Below are 18,232 nucleotides of genomic sequence, written 5' to 3'. Positions count from 1 at the left end.
TGGTGCAGGTAATTTATCACCCTTATATGTGTCTCAGGTTCAGCAGATAATTTCTGTTGTTGCTGATTTTTATTTTCCATGTGGTAACTCAGTGCTGTCATATCAAATGCTGGTGAGCATATGTAGAGGATGATTCTGGGCCTCATCATCCTTTCTGATTTTTAAAATGCAGGGGAAGGGGTTAAAGGGCTTGAAATGTCCCTCATTTAAAGGGTAATAACAGCAGGGGGAAAAGGAAGATACTTTAACTCAGTCTTTGCTCTCTCTGTCTCAAGGTTGTGAGTTGTCTTTCTGCTTGAGGGAACTCGGGGAGGTGGTCAGCAGTGGAGCTGAGGACTGCGAGTGCTGCTGCTCCATTAAAGCAGTGTATTCTGGGAAGACATGGGCAAATAGGATTGTATCTCATGTTTTGTATTTCAAGATGCAACTACTAGTTAGTTTCACAGTCTTCCTTTAGAAAATATTGTTGAGCAAATGTGTTCTGATACAGATATGTCTGTATAGATCCCTGCCATTAGTAGAGAAACTTATTTTAGCCAGAGGATTTTTTCTTTATTTCTATGCTGGATTGAAAAAAACCTGTCCATTCCTCGTAACTGTACTGCCTGTGGAAGTCCTGCGTGCCCCAAAGAGTGGTCTGGTCACAAAGGACTTGATTAACCAGGCCCTGAATGTTATAATCTGTATAAGTTTAGCCAAGAAGTAGTTGCTGAATGTTGTCTTGTGTTGTATCTGTAGGTAACATCAGAAACACTGAGAAGCTCAGCTACGATAAACAGCACCAGTATGAGATAATGGTAACAGCTTTTGACTGTGGGCAAAAACATGCAACCGAAAATGTCTTAGTACGAGTTAATGTCAAACCAGTGTGCAAACCAGGCTGGCAAGGTAAGGTTTAAAAGTTATATGGTTTAGTAGTTTTTTATAGTTTTCTTTTCTTTGGTGGTGTTTTTTTTTTCCTCACAATAAGCAAATTACGGTGCTTATTGCAGTGGTATAGAAAACTACTGCTATCTCTTATGCTTACTTTATTCAGAACATGTTGAAAATGTGGATAATATTCTTACAGTTGTTTACATTTGCCATGTTTCTTCCCTCATTGGAACAAAGGGCAGGTTAGGAAAGAAAAAAGCAAAAGTTCTACTCTAACAAGCTGTCTTTTAATTCAGTCTGAATATACTGCAAGGTTAAAAAATGCTACTGATGCTTGCCTTTCTTCTACTACTCCTTTAAATAAACTTTTTGGAGCCACCATGACAATGTACTTTCCCCTCCTGTGCTAGAGTTGTTTATATCATCTTGCTTCAGGTACCGAGTTGGCTTTCCTGTACATGCACGTATGTGTAAGGCAACATGTGCTCACCAGGCAGTCGTAGTGAAAGGAATGGTTTGTACTTGTTACCGTCCTCATGTTGAGAGATTTCAGCTGGAACTGATTTTGTAAAAAAGTTGTAAGGTTCTGGAGCCTACTCTCTTTCAAAATGGGAAAAACCTAGATGGTGATGTATAGGGAAGATAGATATGCCACAAATTATATAGAATTAAGGTGCGAATTAGGGCTGCTCTAGTGACAAATTGACCGAATATAACCACGTTGTGCAGATGTCATTCAGGACGAACCTGAATTATTAAAGAGAGTGCTTGCGAAGGAAAAGATCAGTTTTACTGTTGTACTTGAGTAAATTTGTAGAACTGACAGTTAGAAGAAAAAGGGTTTTATTTATAAAATGTCAGCCCTGATCTGGAGGACCTTGGGATAAAATAAATTTGCAATATCATGGTTCCATTTTCACAGACCTCATTTAGAGCAGAACAACATTTAAATTTTTCAGGAATGTGTTAGATTCTCTCCCCCCAGGTATTTTGAGGAACATTTTTATAAAAAATAACTATAAAATATTTTCGCATTTTATAACTGAGTTTGTTGAATATTCAAAACCTCACGATTTATTCTATAAAACAAGTAAGAACTCTTTCAATTGTAGATCTGTTCTGTTTTCATTTTATGGAATCATTGCTAATGGATGAAATATCACCAAATTCTAGTTTGGGAATCATATTGAAATAGTTGATTTCCAGTTTCCATGTTATTTCCATTTAGGTATTTCATTGACTGAATAATTTTTGCACAGAAACCTCACTAATGATGTGGTTTTATTGCCTAATATTATCATACTTATTTTATAGTTCAAGTATCAGTTATAGTAGAAATGATCATTGGGACATTTTCAGGTATTCAAGAAGAGTAATGGAAACAACCTCAAATAAGGTTTGTGTTATTTTTATATTTTGGAGTGTGGTTTGTTTATCTTAAGATTATGTGAAGTGTGTGCAACCTGTTTATGGTTTTAGTGAAAAGCTGGACATCAGCTCTGTTTATTTATGCATACAAAATTTTTTCTTTTTCCTCCTAGAAATCGGAGAGCTGTATGTGTATTGTGGCTTGTTTAACACTAGGTATTTAATAGGAAGGGCTGCCAGCTTGTTATTTTTGATGTGTGATGTTGAGAGAATAGACTGCTCAGTCTGTTTGGATTATAAAAGAAAACGAAGAAGGGAAAGAAAGAAAAAACTTGAGGGAAAACAACGTATGCAAAACAACTCTTTAAAGGATACAATACATTGCATAAGAGAGCAGCTTATCTAAAGCATCTCAGAAAGATAGGAAAGGGTATGCTTTGATAGAATTCATTGTGCTTGAATTTGGCCTTTTTCTTTATTTAATACTGGATTCGAGTTCTGTGGCAATTTGGCACAGATGTGTTCTTTCTTCTTACTGATCTGACACAAAATTTTACAGTGGGTCTTCATCGTAGGCAATGGAAAGTATCAAATATATCAGATAGGTTCTGCTCTAGCTTATTCCATGGTGTTTTCAAATGAGCACATTTGATGTCAGTGAAATTCTTCTACCTTGCCATCTGTGAAATTGGTAGTAGACTATGTTACATTTTTTGGCATATATCCACATCAAATGGCAAAAAGTGCAAGCGGATTATCTTTGTTTACTTATGGTGTAAGGTGCTTAGGTAAAGAATTGTGTCTATATGATATTAATCCTTAATGACCAAATCATTCATTATAATTTGAAAATAAGATGTGATGTATTAATTCCGGAAATTTCTTCATTTCTCTTGAAGTTTTTTTTTTATGCCTGCTTATTTTTAAGGGTGAAGATAGTCATGTATGTGATGCTGCTTTTCACTTTCTGAGCTGAAATCTCTAAAAATTAACTGTTGCTAGAAATAATCAAATAAGCAAAATTTACTGGTAGTATTTCCAGTGCTTATAGAGGAAACCGAGAGTCAGGAGTCTGAGAATGGAGAACATATACACGTATAGGACATTTACAATGCCCTTATTTCCCTCTGCCTGTGACTCTTATTAATCCCCCCACAAAATGGCGGCCAGCAGGTTTGCTCCATGTGCTTTGAAATAATGATATATTTGAAAACATTGGGTGACTAAGAGATGTACAATAATATTTTGCTTGAAAGAAGAGATGACTATTCTGAGCCTTTGGTTATAAAACAGAAGCTGCCAGAATGTGATACATGATTTTTGTCTTGTTCTTCAGTGTTATCTTGAACAGATAGATACTTGGAATTTCAATTTATAACACTGGCAGTTGATTCTTAAAAGCTACTAGCCTTAGTCATCTGAAGTATTGTGCAGTTCTTTCTGTGATTATCATAAATTGAGATGATAGCTGCTCTGATGTGAATTCAGTGTTTAAAATTTTGATGTGATAACAGATGCCCTTCAAATATCCTACGTTGCACTGGGCTGAGACAGTGAAGAATTGGCATACATAAAATGTAATGTACAAATTGATTCCTGTTTCTAGAGGCTGACTCCACATGACTAACATGTATAGCAGGGCAAATAAGATTCAACGGGCCTAGGTGCTATTCTTTAAACAATTTTCCCTGGGGCAGAGAACAATTCTAATACTGTTCAAGTCTTCATTAATTCTAGAAGCTACTTCCCTGGTTTTGGGGGATGAACATCAATATACTGTTGGCAAGCCTTTCCACACGGCACACAGACATTTTGAGCCGCTGGTAAGCCTCTGCTTTGTTAAAAAGCTACTTTAGAAACAGAAACTTGAACCAAACTGGCATCAAGGAGTTCTGAGTAGGCCACTCTAAAATGGTCCAAGCATTCTTAAACTAGAAATCAATTAATCCAGTTCATTCCTAATCAGTTATTTTAATTTTAATTGAAAATTCATATGAATGAATTTTGTCCACTGACTTTGCAATAGCTATGGTACAAATTTCCTCTCCGTGCTGCTGCATCTGTGTTTGTTTCTACTCATTTTGAAGAGTGGAATCATCGCTTACTGCCAGGTGATGAAGGAGACTGTGTTATAAATAAGAGCTAGAAGATTTTTTTTTACTATGAAAATGCACTAATTATAAAAAAGAGAATTTAAATGGAAAATAATAGAAATAATTTCAACTCCAAGTTTACCTTTCATGGTATCAGAAATCCTGTCATCTTCAGCACATTTTTGATGGTTTTGTCTCTTCCTTCAGGCTCTGCTTTTGTTTCCCACTTCTGTGGACACAGAACAAAGACTGCATTTTTTCTGTAGATTCACTTCCAGCGTGATTCTTCTCACTACAGTAGTTTTATTGTCACATAAATATTGATTTCAGTAAAATTACTTCTGCTTTATTCAAAACAGGGAGGATTCAAACTTTACTGAAAAAATGAATATTATAACAAATCAGATAAGGATGGAGAATAATATATTTAATCATAGCTTTTCAGCACAATTGCACTGAAGTAGAAGTGAAAAATAGGGAAGGAAGTAGAACTGTATGAAACTTTTTTTTTTTCTTTTCTGACCTGCTCTGCACATCACAAGCAGTATTATAAGTCATGAAAGCAGAGATCTTTCCACTATGGGGAAGTATATACTCTGAAACTTATTCCTCCAAATCACATAAAAATATCTTCTTTTATCAGCTGAAAACGTTTCTTTTGTTTGACATATTCATGACTATCTATTGCTCTAGTAAGATCTTTTAAGTTGTTTTTTCTTTAAACTTCACAGTGCTTTGTGGGTAAAACAACATACATTTTCATGTTTTCTTTACACAAAATTTATTAACAGCATTAAAATTTCCCCAAAAGTGGCACTGAGTAGTTGTGGATAAATTATTGTCTTCTCAAGATTTCAGAAATTTTTTCCATTTGTACTGGGGCAAACTAAAAACTTTTTGAAGTGGTTTCAGAAACCTGATCATTCAGGAATAATACAGGAATGTGAATGTCATTTAAAATACATGTGAAAACATTGCGTCATCATTAGAAGAGAAAGGAGAAAAAGTAAACCATCAAAAACATTGTCAGCATATTGGGAATGTTCCAGTTAGGAACTGGGACCAGAAAATAAAGTTCTTCATTTGGGGACTGAATATGCAGAATACAAACGAAGTTGTGTTTTAAAAACAGTAAAGCAAAACATTTTTAAAATGAAAAGGCTAAAAAGTACATTGAATTTGACCTTTTCTAACCTAAATGTTTTGATTTTGAAGGCTCAGTGATTTTCATAAAAAAGCCTTTTGCTAAAAATTTCACAATCTTCTGTAATCATATTGTGTGTCTTTATCTCTTGCTCGTGTATATGACCAGTTTCTTTTACTTTTGAAATAGGTTTTCACTTGCAGTACAAGCTCTTGATTTAGAATCAGTGATATATATGTTTCTAGGACTTCATATCTACTTTTTTTTAATTTATTACTTTATTTCATATTTATTTGATAAACAATTAATAGGACCATTCAGGGTTCACATATAGAAAAACTAAAATAGGAGCATGATAATTCAGTAATTATGAACGTGTAAGTTTGGAAGATATCTACAGACATTTTTTTAGGCAGGGTCAACTCTAACTCTGCCTGTATAATTTCTGACAAATTTTTGTCCAGGCAAGAACAGAGGCCTGCAGTGATGCAGCTTCCATCATATACCCAGACAGTCATTTGTAGTGCTTCCCTGCTTGCCTTAAGAGTTTTTTCCTAAACTTTCCGTATGGTTTACTTCCTCACTTATTAAAGCACGTTACTACTTGGCCACCTTTATGGACGTTGAGAAGAGATCATTTCCTTTCTTCAGCAGTCTTTTATCTGTTTGTAGGTGGTTAACGTGCTGCCCACACTAGTCATCTTTTCTTGGATAAAGCAACTCCAATTTACTAAATCTTTCTCAATACTTTTTCTCTTTAATCTGAGCTTTCTTGTCACTCCCATCTGGACTCTTTCCTTTTGGTCCACATCTTTTGGGGGGAATGTGGTAGCCGAAACCGAACACGCTGCTGCAGTTAGCAGGTTCCTAATGCTGAGGAAAGCAGGAGGATTACTTCCCAAGCCTTGCAGGCTCTGCTTGTTTCAGCATCCCACTGCTACGTTTGCCTTTTTCAGAATGGTTTAGTGTTGCTTACTCATACTCGTTCTGTACTCTGCCATCATCATCATCTCATGATCATTTTCTGCAAGTGGTGCCAAAGCTGCTGTTCCCTGTGTATCAGTGTAGTTGGTACATGTAGCATCTTGCAAACACCCCTCTTGCATTAATAGGCTGGATCTCCTCTGTCAAGATTTGAAGTGTTGAATTCCAGTCTCCGTCTTCGCTGGCCCTCCCTGGTTGGTATTGTCTGCAGTTTGAGCAGGTATATTCCCTGTTTCATTTTCCAAGTCAGTAATGAAAATACAGAATAGTACTGGATGAAGAATAGACTTGGATGGAAACATTAATAACTATTTTATGAATCGGATTTTCCAAACAGGTTTGCATTAAAAACATAACGCTTAACTTGGTTGTTGCTCAAACAATTCTCCAGACTGTTTATGATACTTTACAGACTACAGGTTAAAAAGCACTGGTCCAAGTTAAGCAGACCATCACACCAGCCAACCGTTGATGTGCATCCTCAGACATATGTGGAAACAAGCACAAAAACTGGGGTTTGTCATAATTTGGTTGTAACTGAAAATTCTTGTGGTGACACAGAGCTAAATATCCATGTAGTATTTTCATTAAAAATATCACATGATCCCTAAATAAGAAAAAGTCAAAAAATAGTAATCTAGATCATGTTTCCTTTAACTTTTTTATGGTTCCATAATAGTCTCTTTTTGTAACTTCTATTGCCTTTAGGAAGGGTCTTTACAAAACTGATAAAAAGACTTAATTTTTGCTGACCTGTCCACTACTACATTAGTGTAATAAGAAATGGAAGTAAAATGTAATAAACTAGTGTGCTGAAAGTTGCAAGATGCACAAAAAGTTGAAAGCATAATTATTGGCATACTGAGCTCTCTAGTGGTAGTGATGGACTACAAAGGGAGAAGAAAAGAAAGAGGAGTTTCTGCTTGAAAATGAAGGACGGAATCAAGTCACCAGAGCACCTAAAATATATTTTGAGACTGCTTGAGCTCTGCTCATTAATTGAACAATTAAACCAAAAGTCAGGCTGTGTCCTAACATCCAATTGATTTCAAATAGAAAGTAGTTATTAAGGCTGAAAGCACAGAAGAAGCTTCTCTAAACCAGTCAGCTGAATATCGCAAGGAAGTATCTGAGGATACCGGTTTTTCTGAAAACACATATTTAAGAAATGATGAAGCCTGAACATGCGTCTTACAAAGATGAGTATGTACTAAAGAAATAAGAGCTGTATTTTCAAAAAATGTTTGCACCACTGCCCAAAGATGAGACAGTCCGAAAATTAATAGCCAGCTTGTCTCCTGATGGTTAAGTCTTTAACCCCAGTCTGGCCAAAGATGACTTATTTTTTTCTGCCAAATTTAATATAGCCCCCCCACAACCAATATTTAGTAGCCTCCAACTAAGAGAAAATTATTAGGACTTGACTTGATGAGGAAACAGGATTTCATAGTGCCCAGTCTGAAATGTTCTACTGATTTGAGAAAGATTCCCTACATCGATCTTCCAGTACTACAAATCCATATACACACTTTATTCAATTACCTGAGCCTTTGTGTGCAATATAAAGTAGCTGAAGAAAGTATGTTCCTTAAAAATCCTCAATGTCATTTTCACTCAGTGTTTGTTTAAAAATACTTCTGAAATGAACAGCTGTTTTTTTTTACCTAATAAACTATTATAAACTATAGGAGTAGTTAATGTGTCTTTAAAATATTGCCTCGTACATCTTTTTAAAAACGCGTAGGCCTCTCTAAGCTGACATAGGGCTTTGTGACCACCAAAAGGCAGAGCCTTGCCACCCCCTTCCTCTTGACTGGTCATTCTGAGGCCATGTAAGGGTCTGATTGGCTTACTTCTCCTCCCGAAATACCACTGTTCCCTTCGCCAGAGAAGGGCAGGACCTCCTCGTGTAGCAGCAGAGTGATTGTAGATCACGTCTGAGTCAACATGCTTTATAGATGCTATTTGCGGTAGGCACTAAGTGATTTTAAAATGGTGTTCACGTGGGATTCCTAGTAAAATCCAATTACAGAGCAAAACCAAAACCATACTGGCTGTTGAGCTGTCAGTGCTCTTAACAAGGAGCAATGAGATTACTAAAGCAATTGGTTATTTGGGGGAAAAGAGGGAGAGAGGGTGATCAAGTGCAGAAACCGTGCTTACAAGAATAATGCTTTTAGTCCTCAGGAACACAGTTTAAAGGCCTGTATATTTTCTGCAATAAATATAAATCAATTTGCATCCTTCTTCATGTGCACATACCTGGCAGTTTAAAATACAATGCTTTTATTTGCTCTCTTATCTATAAAAAAAATTTTTCCCTTTTTTCTTTCTCTTTTTTTTTTTTAATAAAATTTATTCCAAGTATGGAAACTTTGTGGCAGTCCCGTCTTGGAGTTTGTGTGTATGAATTAGCTATATGTCCTTATAACAGGGTATCTATAATGAAAATGCTTACATTCAACTGTCATCTTTAATGGCACTGTTTTAATAAAATGCTTGGTCTTTTGAATATATGTATTTTAAATTTTTGCAAATTAATTGAACTGATGAGGGCTTCTGATTTTTTAGCTCAAAGTTTACACAATTGCATAGCCCTTTGTTGTATCAGCATCGTTCTCTAACTTTTCCTTCTGTTGGCCTGTCAGATATATTTAGGGAAAGCAGTTGTATCTGTTTGGTATGAATCAAATACCTATGTATGTTCCAAATGTATTTTATTTTAGGATAGGTTCTCCTTTCCTCTGCTTATTAGGTATATGTATTACAGTTAAATGTATCTTTTCTGAGCACTCCAGGTAAGCATTTTCACAACTTCCTTTCACAGCGGCCTTCTACTGGAAATCTGTTGCTTGATATATTCCAAGATTACTTTTGTTTTGCTTGGCCATATCAGACTGGTAGCTTATAGACATGCTATTACTGACCTAATGGAATCACCTCTTTTTCCATCTGTTGGTTTTAAATCATGAGTCACCAGTTTACTGAAGAAATTCTTGAGCATGAACTGGCACTTTGTATCATTGCTATCGAATAGTATTACTATTGCATCAGTTCTCAAGGTCATCCTATCCTTCACTTGTGATGTCTTGTTTCTATATTGACTTCCAATATAGAATTGCCTTCTAGTTTTGTTGTCAGCAAAAGTAATTAAAGCAGTCCTTTCTCTGTGCCAAGACCATTAATGGAAATATCAAATAGCAATCTCAAGACTGATGGACAAGGATCCTCACTAGTAACTTCTCTGCGTGCCAGCAGCTTTACTTTTTTAAAGTAACTCATTGGTGCCTTCTCTTTTTTCAGTTCTGTATCCATATTACAGTTGAAATACTATAATCTGTCTTTTCTGTCTTTACTGATGCAAAAAATCATTCATTTTAGACCAATGACTAGATTATTCTTATTCTCGTATAACTCTATAAAGGTCATTCTTACGGCTTCTTTGTTCGCTTTTCTGTGTTCCTACTACAGAATCTTTTTGTTTTGATTTTCATTGCAAGGTCTCAGTGAGCATGACTGTGGCAATTCTTACTTTGCTCTTAAGTTTCTTACCTCTAAGATGTAGCTGACAGCTGATATTTTCATTATTCTGTTTCCTCTGCTCAAGTTTTAAAGTGCTTCAGGATGTCCAGCTGTTTGAAACTTTTCCTTATGCTTTGCATAGAGCACAGCCTCCAGATAGTCTTTGCACCGTGGACTTGAACTTGCAGACTTTCCACACAAGCTTTGGCATCCTCAGTTCAGTTGTTTTCAGTAACTGCTCCCCTGAATGTTTTAGAGTCAGTTTGCTGGAATTTGTGAACCTCCTTACGTACTATCCAGTAATGAAAACTCTTGGCTATTATACTCAGGACTGTCAGAATCCAAACACTATTCACTTGTACCCAGTGTAGCTAGGAAGTTAGTTTTCTCTTCTGTAATGGCATCGTTTTCTGATAGTTTGTCCTTCTAAAAACATTAGAAATCTCTAACCGTATCTAAACCTAGTTTGCCTCAGTAGATACCTATCATCATTCTAAGATGATCTCACAAAAAAAAAATTGTTCCAGTCAGCTTTTGTTCTGTGTGTGCTGTTGTTTCCTATTTTTTTAGTTTATCTTTATTTTGCAATGCTAAGTCCCCACCACTGGGATTTTGTTTTTTATCCCTCAGTTGCATACTTGATATCACTAGTTCAGTCTCAATAGTTATTCCAGTATGTTTCACTTACTCCTTAGGAGCAGATTTTACCATTATCCTGCGGTAGTTAAAATTTCTCTCTCATTTTATTTATTTATTTTTCAAAACTATCAGGATGTTGCAGAGAAGAACTTTATGTGGATGTTTCCTGATGCTTGTGAGATCTGTATTCAAATGTCTTAGCAAACCGTGGTACCTTAGCAGGGATTTGGAAGTTAGTTCGAATCTCCATTCAGCTGTCTGCCAGGCTTTAATGGGGTCAGACCCTCTGATCGTCATTGCCTTAGCAGGTCACTCATCATATTTAACATGCTTAAATTCGTATGTGGCATCAGATTTAGTTGTCCTGCTGTGTGTATGTTGTTAGCTTGTATTTTAGCTGTCAAACCCTGTTATGTCTGTTAGGGTTTTTTTAGTTTTGTCATACCACTAGCTGGATGAGAAATGATCATTTTTTCCTTTAAAAAGAATGAACAGAGTTTTGAAGATTATTTTGAGGGGTTAAAAATATGTGTTTATACTTATTTTATATAGGTATGTGTATATATATATTTATTTTATATATACATGTGCATCTATATATGCGTGTGTGTGTGTGTGTGCATACGTATTATATATATGTTTATAAAAAGGGAGAGGAAATTACCATTTTATCAAAAATACCCTAATTGGAATTTCAGTCCATTTCAGAGGCATCTTTTTTTGGTTTTCCAAGTGCTTCTTCAGAAGACTTCTAGCATGAGAAGCTTCCCGAGATCCTTAAATCTTGTTTCACTTTGGTATAAGTTCTCCCAAACAATATATGCTGGGGTAATATACGTCTGCCAGAAGTGGTAGCAGTTGAGGCAACCCTTGTAAAGCTACACACTTGCTTCCCAAGAGAGAAAGGAGTTTTTTCCATTAGCAGTGACTGGTTGCATCCCTTTAACACTTGGCAAATTGTTTTAGGAAATAATACTCTGGGCAGCGCCCGGTGACATTGATGAAGCCTGGAAGTAGCAGTCTGCTGATGGTTACTAGCTGATTGCTGGCCACGTGACTAGTTGCCATCCTACCAAATTTATTCCCTTGTAAAGTGATCAATTACATGAATGGGAAACTATTCAGACAAACTGGATGGACTTGGTTATTGTAGTAGTTCAGGATCTTCACAGAAATAAATGTGTATAAGAAAGTGCATCCACTACCAGTCTCTTTTTTTTTTTTTTTTTTTAACTTTCCTTCTGGAATGACCAGACATAGCAGATGATTCCTTTTAATGTTAATGACGTTTTAAAATTAAAATGATAATGTTAATGCAGTTTTGTTCACCTATAATTGGTGTGAAGAAACAACATTCAGAGTTTCTGGAAAAATTTATTTCAATGCTGAGATTTCCATTTTGCAAGTAAAAATTTTCCTTTTTCAGAAGTTTTGAGGAGGATTGGTCCAGAAGAAAAGGAAGCAGAGCAGATAAGATAAATGCTTTGGATGTCTTGGGGTTTTAATTTTTTTTTCCAAATTGGAAATCCTTGGAAATATATTTTTTTTCTCTAGATTGCACAATTTATACATCCATAAATACAGAGAGATTACTGTCCAGAAGAAAAGATGCAGGAACTGTTATACTGTGACACTAAAAAAAATCCTTAATCTTTACTTTTGTTGCTTTGAAGTGGAAATTCGAGTACCATGCATAGCCTAACAATATGCAATTGGAAAAGGCAAAACTACACATTGTGTATCTAACTCATGGCCACGCACAGACTGTACATACACGTTATGATGTATATAACGTGTTGGAACGTCTTGCCTTTTATGCATTTTGACTGCCAGAATTTCAAGCAGGTGTTTTGGAGAGTCTTGCTTTCGGTGTGTCTGCAAGAGGCGGCTCCCCGCACCTGGCCTGCGTGCGGCGGAGCAGCTGAAGTGTGCGCGCAGCCTGCGATGAGCAATAGGATTGCTGTGTTTGTAACAGGATTGATCTAAGTGTGTGCCCTTATCAGGCTGTTTTATAGTGTCCTGCGGACCTCATGAAGGCGCCCTTAATCCATCAGAAAATAAGAGACACATAGCAACTTTATCAGGAGTATAAGGGTAGCTGGAAGAAAGAGGTAGACTTTCCTACCCTGAGTCGTAGTGATTCCCAGAGGGTGTGCCGCAAGTACACGGCGTGTTGTGAGAGCAAGCTGCCAGCGCGCTCCTCCTTTCCGTGTTCAGCAAACAGCTGCGGAGCCAGGGCAGAGCCAGCCCCCTCCAGCATGGAGGGCACCATGCTCCCAGCAGCTACTCGGGGGCTGCTCCCAGCCACCAGGGACAATTTAGGGATTTTAGTTTTAATTTAGGGGGGGAAAAAGTGCCGGATATCAATAGTTTGAGAAACTGTGCTGTTTTGGGTCAGTAGATTAAGTCCCCAAATATTATGTATAAACTGTTATTGATGTTAAAACAAGTTTTAAGTTAAATTGTAGTGAGTCCTTTCTGTCCTTCACAGTAGGTGCCTGACTGTGCCATGTTTTGACAATCCGCTGAGTTTATTGCAAATAAAATAAAATCCAAGTGAGCATATTTACACTGCAGCGGTTATGCCTTCTTAAGGTGCCTATATGGTCTTAGGATCTAATAGCCAGAACAGTACCTTGATGCTAGTTTCTGTGAATTACCTGAAGGAAAATATAATCTGTACATGGATTTTGCTTCTGTGGAACTGTGAAATGCTGGCACCGTAGAGTGGAAAAGATTCATCCTGAAGGATTAGCTGGTTTTGAGAATCTGCATGAAGATACGAGAGTAGCATAGCTATAGATCAGGTAGTGTTAATGTCAGAAAACAAGTGTTTGCAGATAAAAATACTAAGCTGACTGTCAATACTCCCTGAACTGAAAGTTCTTCAAGACCCCATCAGATTTGCGTTAGCATCTTGGGAAAGATGTGATCCAGTTTCCATGTGTTTCCCTCCACCATAGGCTCAATCACTGCTCCTCACATCAGCCTTCCCCCACCTCCAAAGACTCACCTGTCAGCTTATGTCGCAGAAGAGAAAAGTCATTTCTTAACATTGAAGTTGTCACAACAGTCTAAAACCTAAAGTAAAACAACATATTTTTCTCAAAAGAAAAAATCTCCCTTGAATAATATACTCAGCTTCTGTATGAAATAGGTCCACTTCTTACCATGATCAAACTGGATGTTTTGATCACTGTCTTAGCTAGTCTGAACTGTTGAAATACACAAATACAGGCCTGGGTCTGTAGCTACAGCTACCTAATGAAATCCAGCAGAATGTGGCAGGATCAGATTTCAGGGGTAGTGTCATTACACGTGAACAAGGTGTTTAATGATTTGAGGAAGATCTCATTTTATTTATTCAGCTCCATAATTTTGTTGAAATGAAAACTGTATCTCAAAATTAACTTTAGCGTTATAAAGATCAGACAAATTAGACTGCCAAATGATTTTCCCTTCCCCTAAATAAAGGAGAAGATGGGGAGAAAGGAGTAAGTGTATACAAGCATGCGTATACACATATAAATATGTAGAATGAGATGCATCACCTAAAGGGAGAATATTTTTAGAAAGCCTATGGTTCATATGCAGAAACGCAGTGCTAATAAAAGTATGAATTGGAGTTTCTGTATTACAAAGATAGGGTCTGTTTTTGAGAATTCAGGATAGGTATAACGCTTGCCAGAATTATACAAAAAACCCTTATGCTTCCCACATGTGCACTGTTTTTCTCTTTATCCTTTGCATACCTCATTGCAAACATTTCAATGAATGATCGAAAGGGGAAGGAAACTCTCGTTGTTGTAAGCCGTGTGATGTCATGATCTACTGGTTGGATGTGTAATGCCTTTAAAATAACATGTCGTGGGGCCCAAGGCTAAGATCAACACAAGCATCAGAGGGCGTTCCTTTTGGAAATGTCATATGCCCACTGATCTTTAGCGGGTAGAGAATGCATGACACAGGTACAACAGGTATTTATCAAGGTGGCTGCAGCATGTGGTATTCCAGCAGTATGTACACTTTCCAGTAAATTCGTGATGATGTAAGAAAATTGTAGTTTTGTGAGGACAGCGCACTGCTCTTCCAAATGCCATTGGTCAGGATCTAGAGCTGCCTGATTGCCGCTTCTAAGACAGAGTCCCATAAATAATGAAAATAAATGTACTTTAGGCAAGCCTACGGAGATATTTCTGATCTTGTTTGAAATGTTTTGTGTGTACTGACATTTTAATTTGTTCCAGATTGTTTCAGGTTTTCAAATTAATACAGAGCATAATGTTTAATAAAAAGTAACTAAGCAAAGCTGTGAAGTGTATTTAAAAAAAAAAAGAAGGAGTAACCTTTAGCCTGGTATCAAGTCTGCATAGACAGGACAGATGCAAGGGTGTTGTTTAGGAAACAGAGGGAGGATCTACCAATTACATTGCTCTGGAAAACGTATGTCCTAGCCTTTCTGCAAAGAGGTTGCATAGACTCTTATATAGCACTGTATAAATTTTATCTTACATTTAGCTGCCATGGTGCACATCTTTCATCCAGCTTGAGCGATTCAGGTCCAGTGATCCAGCCAGTCTGTGACTCAGGTCATACATCCGCCTCACATGTGGGTGCCGTAACTTCCTTCAAGGAAAAATCAGATTCAGTCATTCTGTGAGCAAGATGCAATCTGTAGGCTGCTATTTAAATCATCTTAGTCTAGAGTCCTTTTCTGGCTGTAGAGGTGGGTGCAACTTCTGCCATCTAGTAGACACAGGAGAATGAAATTAGAAATGAATTATAATGTAATATATCAATCAAAAGGAAAGAAAATCACATACAGAACTGTTACGAATAGAGATCACGGAAAGCATTTACATTATCCGTCAATTAAAAGGAGAATTTTTATTGTTTAGTGCATTGGGAATTATTTTTAAAGACTCAAAATGTTACTGAAGTTTGATGCAATTTGATCTGGGAATAGTTTGAGGATCTTAGAGATTGAGATCTAAGTTCACATAGTTGTTTTATAATTCATAAAATCTGAACCAAAACCATGATATGTCGATATTTACATTCTAATCCTGTTATGTTGTACATATAATCCATTCAGGGCTGGCCTCACGTTTTCTGAAAGTGCTTTATACTACAAGTTGCAAGCAAAGGAATAAGAAAATCCAAACCACGACTGTCCTCTGCAAGGTTGAACAGAGCTAATTTTTTTGAGGCTTTTCCTTTGGGATTAGTCTTCCCTATCTACTGTGGAAATAGTGTTTACTTTTTTACGTTTGCACTGTAATGTGTAGTTGTTGCACATCAGTTTGTGCCAAAGGAGAAACCATGATGTTTGAGTATAGCTGATCAAGTGCAAGCTACTATTTCAGATGGGATTATATATCTTTTAACTGTTTACATAACCCTGGATATGAGTCACATTTTAAGACCCAATTTAAAAAATCTATTCTGAAATTCATAGGCTTTTGTAGACTCTGGTTACCTAAGACTCTTCCTCTGAGTCAGTTTTAGAGGAACTGAAAAATTGCCACCACATTCCAGAGGGCAAGGTGCTGATCTTTTCAATGTGTTCAATACAGGATGATATTCGAGAAGAAAAATGGTTAGCTTCACCATGTTCCAAATTAAAGCCTTGCGTCTTATAATAAGCTCTTCACACTGTCACCACTTACTGTTACTTGTTCTAATTCTATATACACTTTTCAGCTTTACTAACCTTACTGGTTGTGAGATAAAGAGGATGCTGGCCTCAGCTTCAACACCTCTGGGATGCTGAAATGCCATGGGGGCAGTTACTATATAAATAGGCCAGTGGATTTGTAGCAGAGCTATTAGTACCTTTAAGGACTATTCTGCTATGTCAGGATTGTATCTTACTCAGTATTGCCTTTCCCCTGCCTGAGATCACCTTTTGCCTGGAGGGAGGATCCTTAGCTGACTTCAGAGATCTGCATTAAGCCCCTTTCTGTCGATGAAAAAAGTGCAAGTGGGATTTAGGATGGGGATTGGTCTGTGATGCTGCAGGGAACCAAGTGCTGAAAGACACTAGTTCAAGTCCAGCTGATGTTTTGCAATTTAGAGCTGAGATAAGTGTAGCTGATTAGCGGACAGAGTTTATAAACTCTAGATACAAATTATCATTTTTGCCAAGTAGAAACATAGTACTGTGGAATGAAAGACCACCTCTTCAGATGCAAAGGACATTCATGTGACAGAAACGAAAGGCTTCCATTATTCTTCCATGTGAGTAGTGGCATTTTATAGAGCATATTTTTATAAGCCATTTCTCATATAACTTGAGGTGAGTGTGTGGTTGCAGTCAGATGTGCTGCAGTTAATGAATCAGTCACATCTCACATACACTAATGAATATTTTGCATGACTGCCAGTTAATTTGAAGCTGCTGAGAAACCAGAAAGTATCTATAACCTGAAAGCTGCTAAGATAGTCAGAAATATTCAGATACATATGGGACTCTTTATCTTTCTTTTTGGATACAGCAATATTCTGTTTTAACTAGTCAATGAGAGGCTTGAAGAAGCAATAATTCATATGTTATTAGTGTATATACAAGCAGCAAATGATCATATTTTTATCTAAATGTTTGAAAGTAATTTCCTGCTCTTGTTTGCTTGGAAGAACATTAACCTCAAGCTTCTGGAACGGATAGAAAACAAAGATGTGTTAATGTAATGATGTACCTTGAATGACACTTGAAATTCTAAGGGAACTGGCTAAGTTGACAATTACAGACAAATATCTGCAGTACTGCAGATCACATCTGATTTTATATGGAATGAATAGGGTGAATATTATTACACGAAAATTACTACTAAAATAGCAACTCAACTGCTGTATGGGCAGGCTTTTGAGTAGACATAGCTGTCTTTTCATCATTTTGAACAATGATGTACAAGTCCTAAAGATTTTAAGAAAAATAAAAAGATGCAATACTTCATGGAACATTCTGTATCACTGTGTGCCAGCTTCATCTTGATAGCAGGATGCTACATGATTACCATTTGGATTCAAAGTTCTCAAGAAAACCTAAAAGCTCAGATTTTAAAATGCAGACCAGTGACTGTGGCATCCCATCTCCTTTTTCTGGACTCCTCTAATGATTGCTCTACATTTCAAGATGCTTGCATGGACTCTTAAATTTTCTCATGAATTTCTAATCCAGTTTAAGACTGTGTGATTTTCAGAGAGTACCTTTTTTCATACTTTCTGAAAATGAGGTCCATTGAAAAACACCAAACCCTTTCACCTACTAAATATTTTTTGAATTACCATCCTCTGATATTTAGAAAGAATGTCTGTACATTTGCTTTAAGGTGTTTGATTGGTTATCAGGACTTAAAGAAAATTTCTGCTTATGGAGCACTCTTTTAGCTAGGACTATGAATAGTCAGAGAAATTCCAGCTATGTATACAAAAGTACTTTTCTGAGAAATTTTACAGATACAGTGATGTATACAATAGGCAAGCGAAGCAGAATAGGTTTGTGACTTCAGAATAATTAAATGTTTGAATCTCTATTAATGTGGCATTCTTATTAGTGTTTTGAAGTAAATTGTCTCTCAGAGTTTTGCTACAGTGGCCAAACTATGAA

At 36.7% G+C, this 18,232-nt stretch overlaps 1 protein-coding gene across 1 annotated transcript in view; it reads left to right on the top strand.

Moving 5' to 3' along the window:
• CLSTN2 (calsyntenin 2) overlaps positions 1-18,232 on the top strand; it is a 393,600-nt gene that overhangs the window by 304,403 nt on the left and 70,965 nt on the right. The window contains exon 5 of the mRNA XM_067301933.1: positions 739-888. Coding sequence (XP_067158034.1) covers positions 739-888 — 150 coding nt within the window. The remainder of the gene's footprint in view (positions 1-738; positions 889-18,232) is intronic.

The sequence above is a fragment of the Apteryx mantelli genome, chromosome 9 (assembly GCF_036417845.1).
Source record: "Apteryx mantelli isolate bAptMan1 chromosome 9, bAptMan1.hap1, whole genome shotgun sequence".
NCBI lineage: Eukaryota > Metazoa > Chordata > Aves > Apterygiformes > Apterygidae > Apteryx > Apteryx mantelli.
The sequence above is the reverse complement of the archived record's forward strand: the minus strand, read 5'-3'. Positions and strand labels throughout refer to the sequence as shown.